The sequence below is a fragment of the Enoplosus armatus genome, chromosome 6 (genome assembly GCF_043641665.1).
Source record: "Enoplosus armatus isolate fEnoArm2 chromosome 6, fEnoArm2.hap1, whole genome shotgun sequence".
NCBI classification, from domain to species: domain Eukaryota; kingdom Metazoa; phylum Chordata; class Actinopteri; order Centrarchiformes; family Enoplosidae; genus Enoplosus; species Enoplosus armatus.
In genome coordinates, this window is record NC_092185.1 from 19,201,792 (window position 1) to 19,220,903 (window position 19,112).

A 19,112-nucleotide genomic window follows, 5' to 3' on the forward strand; every position below is an offset into this window, starting at 1 on the left:
CATAAAGGACACCAACACAGCAACAGGTCCTTGGTTTTGATGTTGTGGTGCAGACTTGCAGTAGTTTACACTTAAAATATTGGGGCAGGTGCTTATTTTGTATGCTTTATTCTGTGTTCTTCTTGGAAGTGAAAGCACAGTTTTTCAAACAGTCCACATAGTTTCAAAGGTAGTCATATAATAATTAAAGTTGCAACTAATGGTTACTTCATGGCTTTGTCTATCAATCAATTAATTAATTAAATTAAAATAGTGGGAAAAAAGGCCATCACAAGTTAAGATGATGTCTTCAGATTGCGTGTTTTCTTTGACCAAAAGTCCAAAAGAGAAAGATATTCAATTTACTATAATGTAAGACAAGTAAAGGCAGCAAATCCTCTCATTTGAGAAGCTGAGACCAGATAATGTTTGACATGTTTGCTTGAAAGATTACTATTAAACCTTCAGTAAAAAGGTGCCGATTGATTTCCTGTCGATTGGCTGAAAAATGACAGAGATATTTTGAATTTGTTTGAGGTGAACTCTGAGTGACTTGGAGTCGAGTTCGAGGATGGAAACAGCAGTGCAAGGATCAAAGTGTCATGAAGCTGCGGAGCTGTGACATCGCGGTGGATCACCTGAACATTTGTTTCACTCCCGTGATTTCCACCTGGGGTTCATTAGTGTAAAAACAAAAAAACAGTTCCTCTTATAGGCCGTGGCTGTAAATGATTACGAGACACTTCGTGGCTGGATCTGTAATATCGCATGTTCAAACAGCAGTGCAGCAGGTATGCTGGCTGCTGTTAAATCCGTTCCTCTGACATTTGGAGCTAAGTGCAACTCTTCCTCTCCCCCTCTCAGGCCCGAGCACCTGTCTGGAAAACAATACCTGCTTGAATCCTTCATCACACAACTCTTAAAATCCCTCTTAATCCCTGAAATGTAGATCTGGTGTGTGTTCAGAATATTACATAGTTTGTATGCTAGATTTCTTTTTGCAACGTAGTTCTACTATGTTCCAGCGTATACCTTCGCAGCTTAACCTACATAAATCCATTGATCCGTGTCTCACCAACACAACGCTAGCATGTTAAGCATTGCCTAATCTGTCTCATGCTACCTGGATTTTCATATTGGAGAAATAATCCTGATGAGGGGGGGCAGAGTCACCTCAGGACCTGTTTAAAAGCTTCTTATCAGAGACCTGCACTCCCACCATTTCACTAAAAGGGGAGTGATAGCCTTTCAACTCACAAGCCGCAGCTTTAATTAAAGCTGCTTGTGGGGGAGAAGAAGTACAGTGGTGTGTATGAGTTGCCCTGCTAAAAATCTAAATTACATCAAACAATACAGCTCAGTCTAGAGTTCACTATCAAAGAAGAAACAAAAATGTCTTCCTCTGCTTCTAAACATATTAATCTGGGCTGAAAATGATTATTGTAAGCAACTCCTATACCAAACTGTCAGTGGCCAGAAAAAAATAACTAATTACTAATAAAAAAAAAACTTGGATCTTCCTTAATAATGAATTAGTGTTTTACATCCGTTTGGATCCAAATACAGTGACCATAATAATTTAATACTATTAATATAACCACAAAGTAATAAACAATTTACACAAGTGCTGCACTTAAGTACAATTATGAGATACTATTGCTGCTACTTTCTACTTCTACTCCACTACATTTCAGAGGAAAATATTGTACTTTTTACTCCACTACATTTATTGGACAGCTATACCTACTTTTCAGATTTTGATGAAAAATACATATGATAAAAATATGTATTTAAAATACAGTACATGGTTAAAGATTAAATCAGTATTTTCCAGCCTTTTTGGCTCGTGACCTCTTATTAAAAAGCAGCGTCTGGTTGAGGCTCCTTGTCACTTTTCAGATGTCTGTGAGTTGTTAGCAGTTCCAGCAGCTAAGCAGCTTCTCAGATGGCTTCATCTAACTGTTTGATGTGCAAGTTATCTAAAATGCAAAAAGTAAAGATTAGAGAGAAATACAAATTTATTTGGCAGATTTTTTTTTTCTTATTTCCACCCCCACTAATCACTAAGCCACTAGGGGTCCGACACCTAGTTTAGGAACCACTGGACTAAACTACTGTATTTAAAGCATTTAAAACTACCTCCACCGTGGCCAGCTACAACAGCCAAGTGACATGTTGATGCACATGTGTATATTAATATATCAGTACTTTTACTTTTGATACTTCCTTTTGAAGCATATTTTGCTGCCAATACTTCTGTACTTTTACTGAAGTAGGAGTTTCAATTTGGGACTTTTACTTGTTTTACTTGCTAGTACTTCTACTTAAGTAAAGGATCTGAATACTTCTTCCACCATTGCACTTCACATTTTCACTAAGTATCTTACCACCACTCCTTGCTCAACCTTGTACTTCTAACTATATTTTTTTTGTGCGTTTATGTTCATTGTCCTGCTTGAAAATTAACTCTCTTCCTCACAACTTGAATGCAGAAGGGACCCCATGCTTATACAAAACAAAATGGTAGTAGGTGAAAACATCCCCATGCCAGGATCTACTCTTTATCATGTTTGCCTGTAGTTTTTCTGAAGTGTTGCATTTTAAAGGTGTTGCTGCACTGCTGTCTAAGAGCTCAGCTTTATAAGTGTTGTCATGGCAGTTTTATACCGTATGCTTTTCCTGAGCTCACTGACTGACTGCAGACTTCAGTCTCTAAATCAACCTTTCTTCTGGTCCTCAGCAGTTCAATTTGGTTTTTGGGCCTATGCTAAATTTGATTTGTTGTTGGAGCGCTTGGCTTGAAAATTCCCCCTCTCTCATTAAGGCTGCCGTTTGATTGTACTTTTACTAACTGGAAATGGCATTTTGTTTTCACTTTGCTTTACAGCTTTGATGAAATGTTATTGCTCGCTTACAAAGTTTGGCTGCAGAGACGGCGCTTTACTTAGCTCTTCAAATTTTAATGCGCAACAGGAAATTCACAAGGAGTAACAATAATTCATAAAAGCCAATATTAGCTCAGTCAGTCTCTGGTAATATCTGTTTAGAGACCAAAACATATCACACTAGGTATCAGGAGCAAAATTGTGTAACTATTATTTGAGAAAGTCTTTCCAGACTGTCTCTGACTAAGATATTCAGATACAGAATGAAAAACATAATGAAATCCACCCAGAACAAGAACATATTTTCTTTCAGGGAAGAAAGAGGAAACAAGTAGACTTGTAGCCAAAATCGTTTATTTTCCTTTCAGTTTCCATCAATATTCTTTTTTTGTCTTTACATAAAGCTTGTCACAAAGGAATACATACATTCATTAGGCAGGTCAAGAGAAGGTAAAACGAGAGCGAGTGGGCACCTGATTCCGTTTAATGATCAATACTTGAAAAAAAGAAACAAGGCAACTCATCCTAAGTGGCAAAGCTCAGAGTCTTACCTAAACTGGCAATAGGCAGTGGATCAACAGAAAGCAGACGACAGGTAAATATATGACCGACAGCAATCGGTTTAAACAAACCCCACAGAAAGATGGACAATTGTTAAGTGCCGTTTATACAGTAGGAGTAGATAAGAAAGAGAGACTGCATTAACCAGTGTTAAAAAGCAGTGTTACACAAAAGGCTTATTCGTTAACATTGCTACTGTGCTTTTTCCTAATGAACAGTCATACTCACCGACAGAAAACCTGTATGGTTACAAGTGAAAGAAAGGAGAGGATGGTCTGTCCAGTTCATCAGTTGTAGAAAAGAATCAAAAGCTTTTTTAAAAAAAACAAAAAAAAAAACAAGAAGTTATTGTGAAATATGGATATTTTGCTCGTTAACAGTCATTTCTGCTGCAACCTGGCAGCTTTAAACTTCGACACCCTTTTGGGGGCCTGCTGGGGCGGGGCCACGTCGGGCGCCACCTCCTCCTGTTTCCTCTCCAGTATGGTCGGCAGAGCTGGTGGAGCGATGGTGAGATGGGGAACAGCTGAAGGCATCGGGTCCTTTTCTACTACTGTACCAGAAAAGGCCTATGTGAGACAGAGAGAGAGAAATAATAGTAAAGAAGCCGGTGTTCACTTCCTGGTATTCCAGGACTGATCACTTTCATCTCACTGAAACTGAGCGTAGGGGAAAGGTTCAGGGTCACAAAAGAGTTTATACTGTTTCCATGCTGCGTTTACTTGTTCATATCGCCTCTTGTGACTAACACTTAATGATTGTTCGACCACATGCAGCTCCCATTTTAACTTAAAGAGGCTTTGGTGGGAGTTTTGTTATGTTCTCATTAAGGGATCTGAGGCTCAAAGGTGTAATTTTCATAAACTGCTTCATAATATAGGTATATTGCAGACTCCCTCACACTGTAATTGAGATGACAGACTATACAATGTAAGTAACACCAGAACTAAAGACAACTATATGTCGTTTACCTCAAATCGGCTGGCAGGGTGCAGTGGCACCGCTGTGGGACTGTCCTCCTCCGTGATGCCATCACTGGTGTCGCTGTGCGTTGCCTCATCGTGGCTGAAACTGCGTCCAATCATCCGGCGCTCTTCAAAGTCAGCCGCGCTGCTCTCGCTGGTGTCGCTGCACACGCTGTTCTCTCGGCTGCGCGACTTCAGGATGGACTTCCTGGGGATGAGTTCCCCGTTCTTCACATCCACAAACAACCTGACGGAAACAATAGACCAGTTTCACCAGTCAGAGGAGAGGAAAATTGGGATTTGCCTAAATTTAGTTGGTAAGAGATTCATGGTGTCGGTACTTCAGTAAACTCGATTTACCTGTAAATGTCTGCTGGTGTTGTGATTTTGTGAAGTTCGTGATGGGAGTGTCCGTTATTGTGGCCGTTTTTCTTTTTCCTCTTCGAGTGCTCCTTCTGCTCTTTCCTTTCACTGAACTTCAAGGTGGTGTTTTTTCCTGTGTTTATCCTCACCTGAAGCAAAAGACAGAAGCGGGCTAAAGACAAAGTCACCAAAACCAAATGAAATTGCAAATTAAAAAGCAAATCTGTAAAATGTTCAAAGATATGTATCCCTCTGACCTTCTTGGGTTCGACTGTGTGAGAAAAAAAGATGGTAGGCAAACAGCTGCCCTCCTCTTCCTCATCATCTTCGTCCTCTCTCCTGTCTATGCTGGATGGCGCTTTACTGTGAGGCACGGAGGTCCAGCTGGGCTTCAGATTCAGTCCATTTACCGGAGGTGCAGCATCTGCCTCCTTCTCCTCTTCTGAGGAAATGGATGAGGTGTCCTCACCATTCATGTCTGCATTATCAGACAGTCTGGAGAAAAACATTTCCGTGAGATGTTTTCATTTTCGCCAGAGGTTAGAAAAACATGCAATTATTAAGGCTACTAATAAAACACCCCGAGTGTGTTCATCTACCTGTCCTGCTCATCTTGTAGCTCCTCCAGTTTCTCGAGTTCATCCAATCGAGCCCACAATTCCTCCTCAGTCATGACGCCTTTTCGCCTCCCTCCGTCTCTGCCCTCTCCTTCATTCTCCTCATCCTCCTCTTTTAGATTCAACACTTCGTCCAGCTTGGGCTTGGAGTTTGGTTTATGAGCTATTCTTTGCTTTCCTTAAAACAGACCAAGATGGGAAAGTTATTCCTGAACCTTTTTGTGGCCTAAATGTCAATCTGAGTTTGGTGCAGAATTTAACAAAGGGTTAAAGGCTTTCTCTGCTTTCTCATAAGCCAAGATGTGCAAGTAAAATGAAGGCAGAAGAAAGGCTGACAAAGATACCTTTGGTGACAGCAGCATCATTGTTTTCGGCATCTTCTCTAATGTCAACATAGTCTCCTTTACCCTGAAGAAGAAGAAAAGTCAATACATCTGTCCCCATTTATGTCTTACGAAATATGTTATCTGTGAGACTACTTGTAGTAATGCAACATACGGTGGAGATGGTTTCCAGATCCTTCACAAACCCAATTCTGGCTTCAAAGTCTTTCATCGTCTTTGACAGATTATCTAGTTCACTCTTCACATCTGCAGAAAACAGGTGCGTTATCACCACAATGTGCATTCAGAGAGTTGGAGGCAGACTGACAAAACCCAACGTGCAAAAAAAATGGCTGCAGACTAACAGAGATTTAAAGAACACATTGAATGTAACAATGACAACCAGCTGCTAAAGAGTTAAAAATCCTGAACAAGTTGGGGGGAAAAAATTGAAAAATGATGACACAAACAGTTCATAATATCTTCTGCCCTGAATACTACTCCGGATCATTAAATCTTGACAACAATTAAGCCCTTTTACTAATAGCAGCAGAGGGCCCTTGTTTCCATGGCGATCTGGAGCCCCTCCAGTCAGTGCATCAACTGGAAGTGAGGAAAGGTCAAACACAGAAGGCCTGACAACTCAGCCGCTGTCTGACACATTTCAGCTAGCTATGTTTGTATTACAGCACTTAGCTCTGTAATAGCGGGTTGGGCAGGGTCAGGAGATAGGAGGAAGAGGAGGAGGAGGAGGAGGGTGAGGGGCGGCAGACGGCTGCGGATGGGCTGTGGCAGCACATTTCTGCTTCACTAAACACTCTAATAATGTTCACATCAGAGATCGTTACTTGGGCCCATTTGACTTGATATGAGATTTTCAGCCCTAGAATGAGCAGCAGGGAAAACGCAGGCAAAGTGTGGCTTCACATAACCCGCATTAAAACCAACACATTTTCTTTTTTCTTCTACAAAGGTTTCTTGCACTCAATCAAACAAAAATGTTGCATATACAGGACTTGATTTGACCACGGGAGAATTGCTTTACAACAGAGGCTTGTGACGTTTGAATGCAAGAGCAGAACAGCAAACGAGTGCTGCATATGTGCCTTGCAGCCCACATGTGAAATAAAGCACCCTGCATGTGTCAAACATCATGCATGCGCCAGCATTTCAGTACAGTTATTAGAAGTGGCATTACAGTTCACCACACATATCCCTAAAAAGTTCCTCCCAAAATCTTGTGGTACATAAAGGCCCAGCTAAAAGTAAGTTTGTCACTTCAGTGAGTCTTCAGTGTTCAGACTTGACGCAGCAACACCCTCTGCTGGACGAATAACAGCACTGTCGAGTGATTACATTAAAAATCCCACAATGCCGTTTTTTTGAGAGAGAGGACAACAAACAAACAGTCTTTTCGAACACAGACTCACATTTCATCCTATGATCGACAATTTTCTGAGCCTGCTTGGCGGAGCACTTGGCGAACCAGTTGTCACCGAGCAACGCTGTGACCTCGTTGGTGTGCACCAGCTTCCCGGGCATGAAGGCCAAAGGGCCAAACGGGACCTGCATACAGCACAGTGGAGGGGAAAAGAGCAGAACGACAGAGGCAGTTGACATAAAAGCAGGTGGCAGAATGTTAGACATGAAAGTGGGAGAAAAGAAGAAATAAAACTTTCAGTGAAGTCATAAAAATATATATATTTAGGGTCAGCTTCTGCAAAGTTAATTATATCAACCACTGGTAAATGGTACACCATTTGCAACAAGAATTCATCTTAAAACTATCCCACGATGCACATGTTTTCTTTCCTGTGTATTTTAAGGTTAGCACTCACCATTATGTCATAAGACAGTTGATCTGGAAGAGTGTGAAGGCGGTCATTCAGAGCTTCATAGTCACCTGACACCTTCTTCCTGCAAAAACATGGATTTACAATGATGTCAGCCCAACATCTATTCAAATAAATGTGTTTTCATTTGAAGCCATGGCTCTCCTCTGTCCAAATCGGTTTATTTGGCTTATTTTTGGGATGTTGAACAGAACAATGGGAAGTAATATAAAAAAAAGCTTATAGAGTAATGAAGGAGTGACCGTTTCCCTGTCAGGGGGAGAAGAGAGACTTGGTGTGACCAAAGTGGCCTCATGGTGTTGCTCTTATTCATTTGTATCTCTTTGCCACTGGACAATGGAAAACGTCAGAGAAAAACATGACAACAAGAGTAACTGACAGAAAGCAGCTAACACTGTACTATGATCCCTTCTTCCATGCAGATAAAAAGCACAGTTTGTAAAGCTAACACACCTAGGAAGTTATGCCAATGCAACATAAACAAAGTGTGTTGTAGCAAGATGAAAGCAGTGTGCTTCCAAAAGCCCTTATTATTGACTTTATCTCATAGCTCTATTGTGATGAATAGTAGTTGGAATAGTCTCGTGTAAATACAACTTATCATAAATTCAGGTAGTTTTTAGTCAAAAAAGAAAGTGGCCCAAACTAAATTTTTTTTTTTGGTGACTGTTACCATTACGCTACCTAATTAGCTACAGAAGTAGGAACATTGAGTTTTGCATTTGATACAGCATTTTAATAATATTGTTGACTTAAACTTGGTGTTTGCTTGACATAAACATGAAACAAAGAGAGAGAATGTCTCAACTTTGTTTCATGAAAAAGAAACTTTTCCACTTGGTTTAAACCAAGTGTGCTCTTCCTGTAATTACCGACTGTAGGTGCATTTTGGACCCACATTACAATAATATGGCATCACAACACTCAAATTCCCAAACTAGCGAGAACAATTTTACAATGTTTTGTTGTTTTTGTTTTTTTTACTTAAAAAGTCACCACTAAAGTAACTTGTATCAAGGGGCTTATTATTGTATAGCATATATATATTATTATTGGGAAGGTCGCAAGACTCGATGTACCAATACGAATGACAAAAGTGTCATTTGGCCCAATAAAACTGACAGGAGAGTCAGAGAGATGTCAAGCACAGTCTGTCCAGCCCACACAGTCCAGAGACGAGCTCTAATCAGCCACACAGGTGAAAGCACCTGCGTGGGTGCGCCATGTTTGTTGCATCTGTTTGGGTCATGAAACTAACAGCTTTATCTTTCAAATAGCCTTATTTCAGGGAAGACATTTTTTACATGTCACAGCAGGAGAAGCACAGGTGAAAACATTAAAATCACTGACAGCTGAATTACAATTAACTGATTTGGTTTCAGGGTCCTGCATGCTGGCTCACTGTGGCACCTAAATATAACGGAGCTTTTGTTAATGGTATTAGTAACACCTGCGCTTTTCCTACTGTGACCAGTCAAAACGTCTGTTGGTACATTGAGTTTGATGACATCACACAGCTCCCACCATAGCCCTGTCCCGACTTGAACCTGAGCAGAGGTCTAATGCTGTGGAATAGAATGGAATACAACTTTATTGTCCACAAAAGGTGGGAAACTGTTTTGGTCCATCTGGTAGTTAATCAGACATAATGACTGAAAACCCCTGTGGGGGTCTGCAGGGCCTTTAAGGTTGCCTGAGAACTGATCCTTCTTACTACTGCAAACCGTGTTTGGGAATCAGGAATAAACGGGCTAATTACGGCACGCTTGAAACAAATGCCTCTGATTGGTCAGGGAGTGTCTAATTGGTTGATTTTGACCAGAGCCAGCACTCTAAACAGAATCATGTTTGATTAATTGTGGAAGTCAAACTCAAGGTTATTATCATTAAATAAAGTATGCAGCTCTACCACCTGTGCCTTGACTTAACAAAAAACTTCACTGAAAGAACTGAGAGTGGATAGTGACAGAAGCTCAATTTCTGGGTGATTCTGGTTAGATTTGCAGAAATTGATCACTCAGAGACAAACAAATGCAGAGACATACAAATCTCATCTGGGACTTACCAGGAGTTAGCAAGAGTTGGGCAGAATAGGACTCGTCTTTAACATTTACAAAGTAAATTCTAAGAATAACACAGAACTTTAGAATGACTTTTCTTATCACAGATATAAATGTTTTCTATCTCTTCAAGGAAAAGGCTATCATATTAGATCCTGTATTGACCAGCTGCTTTGTGTGACAAGATTTTGTGTCTTCAAAAGCAAGCAAAAAACTAAAGCATGCCATCACTATGCAACTGCTGAAATAATACATGGGACTTTTGTAATGCTTACCAGTGCTGCATCCGACTTTCACAGTCTTTCACCACCTGTTTTTAGGACAAATGATTTCAATATGAATCACGTTGAAAACCTATGCAACTAGCACAGTCTTGTGTCGAGGATTTAATAGCGTGTTAAGTGTTAACTTTGATTATTGCCACAAGCAGATTCCCAATTCAATAACATTTTGTCATCAGCACATTCATTTGACAGGTATTGCAAATACTACCACACACACACACACACACACACACACAGGGAAACAGACAAAATACCCAACAAAATCAAAGGAGAGGAAGACAAACACAGCTGCCAAAACGACATCCAAATGGTCAGGACATCTGCACAAACACTGATATATGGTGGTACATACAGTTTATGTAAACCAACGGTTTCCAAAGTGTGTTACAGTCTTCATGACGTCCCACACAAAATGAGAAATACTAGTATAATTTCAACATCAAATAATCTGAATATTGGACAGTAAGAGGATGTACTAGAAGAAAGCCTGGTCTGATTACACTTGAAACTTTCTCTCTATACCGATTACACAGAAGTGAAACTCCATAGCTCGTGTTGTTGTAAACTTGTACCACTGGACTTCCTGGCTGAGTATCTGTTGGGGGACGTTGACATGGAATATTCTAGCAAACAGCTAACGTTACATCCTCCACCGTTAGCTAACTAGCTGACCGACAGGTCATTAAATTCCCCCAAATAAATTAAATTCAAGAGGCCAACAAATCCGACATGCCTACACGTAAAACTAGCAGAAGGAGCTCAGAAGTGCAAAGAAACGAAACTAAACACACCTCCAGGTAACATTTTCTTAACAAGAACTTTAACATGTGAGTGGCTGAAGGGGGAGGAAGCTTCTCGAAAACGGACAGTCAAAACAACTTACTACTATGACATATAGGTTAGTACAGTTAGTGCACAGACTTATTACTATATATATTAATGTAAAAGCCACTTCAGCAGATCCACTCGTGGTTCAAAGACTTGCTGGTCCACCGCGTGGCCAGTGGCTGACTGTGGTTTGGCTAACGTTAGACGTTAGTTACTAGCCAGCAAAAACGTTTCGTGTCAACTGCTTCATTTACCTTCTTGTGTTCCTCTCGGAGCCTGACAACTCCGCCGAGATGCTCTATATTCATTTTATCTTCATCAGCCATTGTCAACCCACGTGCACAATAGGAATATGTGACCCCAAAACAAAGCTCAGGGGTTGTTGTGAGTCCTAAAGAAGTGTTTATGAATGCAGCAGCAGCTATTCCTGAGACCCGTTCTGCTCGTATTCATCAATGGGGCGTTGGTAGTTATCCTCACTCTCGATAGTGATACCATCTCACACTCTCATTTCAAGATTTCTGCATGATTTCCAAAAAGATCCACGGTTTTAATATTCCAAAGATTAGCGAATATTCCTCGACACTCTTGCTGCGACGTGCACCTTGGTCCAACGTCAGAACACCGGGAATAACACCGGGACTTCCGGTCAAAATATTCAAAGTAAAAGACCTCATTGTCGCTTTTTCATATAATAGAATCAGAATCAGAAACAGAAACTGTTTATTGCCAAGTAACATACATTACAAGGAATTTGCCGTGGTCTGAAGGTGCAATACTAATATAAAATAAGGAAAACACCTGGGGATGAACAGAGGTAAACGTGTAATTTAATTGGTTCATTAACAAAAAATACCTCACTTTAAAACTACTCCATTACAAGTAAAATGTCAGCATTCAAAAATTCAGTTAAGTAAAAGCATGGCCAGATTCATCTGCTTGGGTGCCCTCGGGATATAAATGGGCTTCTGGGCCCCTTTTAACCCCCAGCTCCTCCCATTGTCTGGGTAATGCGCACAATATCCCTATTCCTGGAATATAACACAGACCCATATTTGTTATGTGGTAATTTAAAAACTAGATTTTGTCACCCAGGACCTCAAGATCAAGTAATGAAGCAAGACCCACCATAAGCCCCTATTCCCATATTCCAAGACAAAATGACAACTAAGTAAATTACCACAAAACAAATGCCACACTGTGAGCTCAAAGCCTTTTGGGCCCTAGTGGTCTAAGTATTCAGGTCAGCTGCCAGCTTTACCAGATTGGCAATCAAGACTTGAGTAATCAAGCCAGCAAAATGTATTGAAAATGTCAAATATAAAAATGCTAATCATACAGAATGGTCAGTGTTAAATTATTGCTGTACTATTTTGTTATTATTGTATTGGTGGATTCCTTTCTGAATATGCATGCCTTCATTACTGTGTTAGCAGCATTTTAAATTTGTAATTGGTCTAGGTGGAGTTGATAAAAATGCATTAATATACTACAATGTCTACAACAATGTATTGTGTTTTACAAGGTGATCACATTTGTTGTGTGTAAATTGTTAATATACAGCATAACCAATACAGCTGTCAACAGCAGTACAGCTATGTCATTGACATACACACTCTCCTCTCTTCAGTCCCGTTTCATATTTTTATTTTGAAAATAAAACAAAGTTTCCGTTTTTCAGCCGCATTCAGCCAACTTGACGCAGCTGCTCCTCTGTGTCTCCCGGTGTACTCTGGGTAAATGTGGACAATTGCACAAATGTAAACAGTCGACATACTGTAGCGAGCTAACATCCTGCTGCACTGACCAACACACGGTGACACAATGACAAGCACGGCCATTTTCAGAGATGCATCTATTATAAAAGTGTCGGTGGGTTTCACATGACATGGTGGATCTGTCTGTAGCTGCACAAACATCGTAGTTACACATTATATTTAATCACACACATATACATAGAAGAGTCCACATAGCTATCAGTGGAGATAAATGAGCTCAGAGAAGGCAGTTGTTACGGACAAGTTTGATTTCAAAATATTAATCCACCCGTGGTCCCAGCCCCCTTCTTGTTAGACGCTCATTGGTTGTTTTTGTTGCTTTTACTTGCTGTCGGAAAAATCACAAGTACCAGTTTATATGGAAGTGCAAACTATGCACTGTGAAACAAGAATCAAGAATCCCTTAAAAACATCAAATAATCCATGATTTACCTCTTGTGTAGCCAGAGGTCCCTTAATGTGTCCATTATTTTGAAAAGGCAAAACCCACACCCCTTTAACAAATATTAATTTGAAAAAACCCTACCCAACAAATTAAGAAGAATTGAAGGGGTACATGACTTTCCCCACAAATTACACATAATATATCGACAAGTACATTTTCATTATCAATTGTAGGTGTGGTTAAAGTATAAGAGGCTAATACTAAACCCCTCAATTCATAAAGCTTTCAATAAATAGATCTAGTATATATATAGTATAGGATATAGTATCTATAATTATCAATTCAAGATATTATGAATGGATTAAGAGGGTCCTCCTCAATTCTTTCTTAATTTACCCCTGAAAACAAACACCTTAAGTATAGTATCCAGGTAGGTAGGTTCATCAGTGAAAACAAAATGCCCAAGAAAACACCTTTGTAATAGAAAAATAAGGCACACCAAGGGTTGTGGTGAGGTGCTGATCACTGGATTGGATATTGGATATTTAGATAAAGGTATTTATGATGTTCATCTAGAGCTGATGTCTCTATCTGTATATCTATTAGAAATCTATTAGAATTAATGTATTTTTAACATATCTGAAGATACTTTGCCAAAAAATGGTATGTGAAACATATATCTCTGGTGTAAATGAGGGTCCTCACGAGTATAGAAGAACAACTGTGTGTGTGTGTGTGTGTGTGTGTGTGTTGTGCATGGTTGTATGCACTTATTGTTTTTTTTTCTCGACAAACAAGCAGGGAAATACAGGATTGGTCGAATGTCCCTGAACGTAGCATTATTGTTGCTCCCATCAAGCATTGCGGCAATGGGCACGCAAGCTCAGAAATCAAGAGTAGCTGTTTGGTACAGAGCATAGTTGATATCATAATAACACTAGAAGAATAAGCCCAACAAAAATTGATGAGGATTTCATAACGCAGCAAGGTACGTTAACAACGTTTGCTGTGGCTGTTTGTCACAGCGGGGTCTGTCTAATGAAGCGGTTATATTGTGTAGAAAGGAGCTATAGATGCCACACTGTGTAACGCTAGCCTACGTCTTATAATACTGTCTGATGCAATCAGGACTACTGCACTATCGCACTGTTATCTGTAAGGTTAGATAATTACATTATATAATGACCGTGTGCCACAATGTTCAATATATGTAGGACCATGTGTAGTCTTTCAAATTGCATGGTGTCTGTGTCTGATGTGATTTTGTAAATAGTTGACTTGTGAATAGCTAACAACAAATACTTGTATCTTCCGTATTTTAGCTGACAGCGTTCTCCTGATTTCTTATTATTCTATTCTTACTTTTAGATTGTTAAGTAGCCTCCAGCTCACATCTCTGCCATGTCTCCTAAAGTTGTAAATCTGATCCACAGTATGTGTCATCGAGTTGATGATGTCATGAAGCTGTGTTGTGAGTTATCTGCCAATCAGCAGATCCAGACCACAGTGAAAGGCTCAGGGAAGGGAGCAGCAGCAGCGGGGGGACTGGCCTTCGCTGGGGGGTTGGTCGGGGGTCCTCTTGGCATTGCAGTCGGTGAGTGGAAAGATGCAACAGTTTCTCTAGTTTGTAGAAAAACATGTACAATCATCTTGACTCATTTGTGACTACTGGTATTCACAGAGGCACATGCTTTATTGCAGACATGTTTGGTCTGTAGGACTGATGAATACTGCTGCTAAATTTCACAAGTTTGAAACCCTCTTCCCCTGCAGGTGGTGCTGTCGGAGGCCTTCTGGGCTGCTGGCTGACCAGTGGACAATTCAAACCACTGCCTCAGATCATAATGGAGCTCAGTCCTCAGCAGCAGCAGAGGCTTTATGGTGATCTAATGGTCATCCTGGAAAACATTCAGTGGACAGATTTGGCTCAGCTAACTGCTCTAGTGATGGGCAACGCCACTCTGAAGCAGCAGCTGACAGGCGCCCTCCTCGCGTACATCACCAAGGAGCTCCAGGCAGACGTGCACTATGTGGATTAGTGTCTGTGGATAACCTGACTCAGGGGGGGCCCACGTCCTCAGGAGGACGGACTCTCAGGAGTACGGAGAATGGGAGCTGTTTTTGTGAAGCTGGAGAGACTCTTTATCAAAGGTGAAATCACATATTGTAAAATGGCACCATTACAGTCCTGGTAACAGGTAACACTGGTTAATATGAGGTTAGCACATTATAGTGAATTAAAGCAGCCGTATAACTGGATTATTTAACATGGGAAGTGCACTTATCAGTTGAAGGAACCAAGTATTCATTGAGCCTTTAATGGCACTGATAATCATGTCTGGTGTCCAAAGTTACTCTGAATTAAAGTCTGATCGAGTGGTTCTACTACAATGAAGTACTGTTTCAATATTATAATTTAAGTAATATTTATATACAAAGGATCGTGCACTGAATGAGTTGTAACTGTACAGTGTGAAGTATTTTGAGTTGATGTTGATATTGTATTGCAATCACTGAGCTTTCAATGATTTCATCAATAAAATTGTGTATTTCAGTGGTTCATGCAGTTTTACATGGCACACTTTAGTCCTCAGCATGAAATCCATTTGTCATTCGACTATAAAACAATTGCGCTTTATTTTTAGACACTCCTTGCTACTGCCATTACTGGTATAAAATTGTCATCTCATTTGAACTCAATATTGTTCCTTCCAGCTGTGTAACACATTCCTGAATCTGATTACATCTTGCAGATACTTTCCGAGGTTGTCAGTGGCTTTTCTAGATCATGAGCACTTAAGACAACTCAACTGTATGTATATAACCATGCAACAGACCCCAACCACCCCCTAAAAGAAGGTGGAAAACAGAAAGTCAGTGTCCAATCTAACCAATCTGAAAATTGCAATCAACGGGACTATGTCTTCTTAAGTACAAAGTAGAACTCTCTTGAAACTTGTGTTATTTTTTTTTAAAGCCTGAGTGGAGCCTTTTTAAAATTTACTTTCATCCACCTGTTGTGGCTGTGGATTCGTTCTGCATTTCTGGTTCTGCTTCTCGTTGTTTTTCTCCTGTTTTTAGCATTTTCTGCACTCAATCAGTCAATGTCTGACATTAGTTCTATTTTGCTTCCTTCTTCACTGCAACTAAAAGCTAAAAGTAGTGTGCAATGACAGAAATCTGTTGAGTCAGATGAAGTACTCTATTAATCCCAATGGAAAACTGCAGTGAATCAAAGACATCAAGCTGAATGCAGGGTTCATACAGCTTTTTAAGAGTAAATTCAAGCACTTCTCAAGGCAGTTAAACCAAAAATTTCCATTCTGAGTGCGGATGGTCGCCCTCATGACGACAGGTTTACACAAGACGCGGAAGTGGAACGGCCCTCTTTTCATTTCAGCACCCAGTCAATATAGCTCCGGTCAGCTCCGTGTTTGGTGTGAGACGCCCGGACACAACAAACAAATATGACGACGAGATTGTTTCATTTCAAATATTAAAAGAGTTGTAGTTTACATGAGTGATTGTGTATATGAAACTCCAGATTATGTTGAAAATCAAGCATTTTTCAAGGAGTATATTCAAATTCATGTATATTCCTAACCTTGACGACATGACGATTATAATTAAGCATTTTCCAAACTTCCAAGACTTTGTGGAAACCCTATAAATGATGCAGAACAATGGAGGGGGAAAAAAACACCTCACTTTTTGAGAGTGCAAAGATGACTTAATCATAGAGTTGGAAATGTCTCTTTATTATTAAATACACATATGTCACCCCCAACTCTCACACAGAGCCATTTAAAAATACATATTACAGAGAGGAACTGAGACAGAGCTCCAGTATTTATCCCACCACAACTGTGTCATCATCAGGGAACTCATAGAAGGGAACCTCCAGGTTAAGAGGAGCAGGTCCCTTTCTTATTCTTCCTGAAGCATCATAGTGGGAGCCATGGCAAGGACAGTAGTAGCCGCCGTACTCTCCGGCGTTGGCGATGGGCACGCAACCCAGGTGGGTGCACACGCCGAGGACGATGATCCAGCTGGGGTTGATCACTCTATCCTTGTCATGCTGGGGGTCACGCAGCTCTCCCATATTCACAGACACCTCTGTGGCGATTTCTTTCTCTGTGCGGTGACGGACAAACAGGGGCTTTCCTCTCCACTTGAAGGTCATGTTCTTGCCTTCGGGGATGTCAGTGAGCTTGATCTCAATCTTGGATAAGGCCAGGACATCTGCCGATGCACTCATCGAGGAGACAAACTGGCTGACCACCGTCTTGGCTGCATAGACACCAACCACGGTGCTCGCTCCTGTGACAAGGTAAGAGAACACCCTTCTTGCCTCACTGCTGTCCTGGGAGGACTTGTTGGGGTCGGTGACCTCGGGGCGACGGTAGTCTGTGAAGTCAGGAATCTTGATATCTGTGTGGGCAAGGCGGAGTCCTGCAGGAGCTGGAAATGAGACGCAGTTTTTAAAGACAAAAGCAGCAGATTGGCAAATGGATTGTAAACTACAAATTACAAAAACATTTAAAAGTAATGCTCATCTGTCATTGCTTAACATTTAGTATTTATAACATTCAATTACCACATTTCTCCTTCAAAATCTTAATAATAGATCTAATAATGATAAAAATGCGCACTAGATGATTTCTGGTGCATTTATGTGACCTTGGAAATTGGATAACATTCGTCATTATAGAGTACTGAAACCAAAGAGACCATTTTTAAAAACATCATGATACCAGTCTAAATCAGGATTTGAATGGTTTCCCCACGTACCATAAAGCACATCATATCATGTATAGATCAAGAAATTATGATACTGTCAGTATACCTGCTACTAACAATTATTATCATTTTCATTTAATGTGACATCATTTCCTTGATCAACACATTAATCGTTTGGTCTATAAAGTGTAAAAAAAAATAACGATTTCCCAAGGCTGACATTTGCAAACTGCTTGTTTTTCAGTCCAAAACCTGAAGATATTCCAATGCCATCATTGAAAACCAGCCAATATGTACATTTAATAAGCTGGAAGATTGGCCATTTTGCTTCAAAAAACGGCCTACACAATTACCTAAATTATAGATTACTATTCCTAATTGATCCCCTAACCGAATACTCGACAAACTGTTTATCTGGAGGTAAACAACCTTGAACTGAATAATCATGGGAACTATCTTTATTTGAGTACTATCTTATCTGCACTTTAACCAGCAATACACCGTATTAGTTGACCTAAGTAGGCATTTCACCCGTATCGGCATGTCAACGCAAACCTTTTTTTAACCATGGTTACATACCGTACTTTGACAGTTGTTTAACACAAAGTTATAGGGTCGCAGATTAAGATTGATGTCATGGCAGAAACTGGTGGACAGTAGTGTTAATGTCTATCTGTTGAGCTCTTTACATCTCACTAGTCTATATTTTGCCAACCCGACCAAGACTTTTTATCCATAGTTGACCCTCTCTGTCAGGTCACAGATTTCAGTTATAACACCTCGGCTATTTCCGGCTAGCCACACCAGTGTTGTGTTAATTTGCAGACAAGGGCGGTATAAAGAAAGATACATCAGATGTACACGTTGTCTAACATGGAAATGCTAACTTAGTCAGTAAGATGTAGGTATGTTAAGTTGTATCGTTACATAACGCAGCTCAACACCACAACCAACTCAGACCAACGTAACGTTGAGTAGCAACATGTCCGTCTTCGACCTTACCAGCAGCAGACACCAGCTCCTTAGCTCCAGGGAACGCGAGGCTTTTAAGTGTGTGTTTTGTTGCCTGCAAGTACGGGGAAAGAGCCCCGGGACGAGCGGCTAAGGACATCATCTTTGCCCAAAATAAAAGACCTCCACCCAGCAGCTGGGAATACGACCTACAAAACTTGAGTGCACCTCTCTAATCTGCTTTACCAGAAACCCGCTTCGCCTATACAACGTTCCGCTTTACGTGAGGTCTGACCGAAGTCTCCCTTTCGTTTTTTCTAATACATCGAGTTATTATATAACTTTACAGTTATTAATTAACACTAAAATTAAACATTATATATTTAATGTTGACTTATGGTGATAATGTGATCGAAAATTGTAGAAACCATACATAAATTACAATAACGGCTAATTTGGTACAGGCATTTCTTTAAGTCAGCTGCACCCAGCGGTCCTCGTGATGTAAACAAGGGTCCTCTCACAAAATCCGGAGACGGC

At 40.4% G+C, this 19,112-nt stretch overlaps 3 protein-coding genes across 4 annotated transcripts; 1 reads left to right on the forward strand and 2 right to left on the reverse strand.

Moving 5' to 3' along the window:
- Positions 1-3,201: 3,201 nt before the first annotated feature.
- On the reverse strand, positions 3,202-11,252 carry uri1 (URI1 prefoldin like chaperone). Its single transcript, XM_070907197.1, has 11 exons — positions 10,973-11,252; positions 9,882-9,916; positions 7,532-7,610; positions 7,124-7,259; positions 5,869-5,960; positions 5,715-5,778; positions 5,353-5,548; positions 5,011-5,248; positions 4,751-4,902; positions 4,397-4,637; positions 3,202-3,994 (listed from the first exon to the last, which is right to left on the reverse strand). Exons 1-11 carry the CDS (start codon positions 11,042-11,044, stop codon positions 3,806-3,808), a joined length of 1,494 nt encoding a protein of 497 aa, XP_070763298.1. The 5' UTR covers positions 11,045-11,252; the 3' UTR covers positions 3,202-3,805.
- LOC139286415 (protein C19orf12 homolog) lies at positions 9,322-15,438 on the forward strand. Of its 2 annotated transcripts, none has more exons than XM_070907199.1 (3): positions 9,322-9,334; positions 14,329-14,475; positions 14,655-15,438. In XM_070907199.1, exons 1-3 carry the CDS (start codon positions 9,322-9,324, stop codon positions 14,918-14,920), a joined length of 426 nt encoding a protein of 141 aa, XP_070763300.1. In that variant the 3' UTR covers positions 14,921-15,438. The 2 variants fall into 2 exon arrangements, with proteins under 2 accessions (XP_070763300.1, XP_070763299.1); XM_070907198.1 differs by lacking the exon at positions 9,322-9,334 and adding an exon at positions 13,768-13,869 and having other exon boundaries at positions 14,315-14,475.
- Positions 15,439-16,618: 1,180 nt separating this feature from the next.
- On the reverse strand, positions 16,619-18,803 carry LOC139286665 (cytochrome b-c1 complex subunit Rieske, mitochondrial-like). Its single transcript, XM_070907552.1, has 2 exons — positions 18,624-18,803; positions 16,619-17,342 (listed from the first exon to the last, which is right to left on the reverse strand). Exons 1-2 carry the CDS (start codon positions 18,733-18,735, stop codon positions 16,732-16,734), a joined length of 723 nt encoding a protein of 240 aa, XP_070763653.1. The 5' UTR covers positions 18,736-18,803; the 3' UTR covers positions 16,619-16,731.
- Positions 18,804-19,112: the final 309 nt, after the last annotated feature.

Excerpts from the sequence above, each read along its gene's own strand:
- LOC139286415 (XM_070907199.1), top strand. Across the intron at positions 14,476-14,654 it reads TCCTCTTGGCATTGCAGTCG|GTGGTGCTGTCGGAGGCCTT; the intron begins GTGAGTGGAAAG and ends CTTCCCCTGCAG.
- uri1 (XM_070907197.1), bottom strand. The coding sequence starts at position 11,044 with ATGGCTGATGAAGATAAAATGAATATAGAGCATCTCGGCGGAGTTGTC. Across the intron at positions 9,917-10,972 it reads TCCGAGAGGAACACAAGAAG|GTGGTGAAAGACTGTGAAAG; the intron begins GTAAATGAAGCA and ends TCCTAAAAACAG. Across the intron at positions 7,611-9,881 it reads GAAAGTCGGATGCAGCACTG|GAAGAAGGTGTCAGGTGACT; the intron begins GTAAGCATTACA and ends ATGTTTTTGCAG.
- LOC139286665 (XM_070907552.1), bottom strand. The coding sequence starts at position 18,735 with ATGATGTCCTTAGCCGCTCGTCCCGGGGCTCTTTCCCCGTACTTGCAG. Across the intron at positions 17,343-18,623 it reads GGAGCTGGTGTCTGCTGCTG|CTCCTGCAGGACTCCGCCTT; the intron begins GTAAGGTCGAAG and ends TCTCATTTCCAG.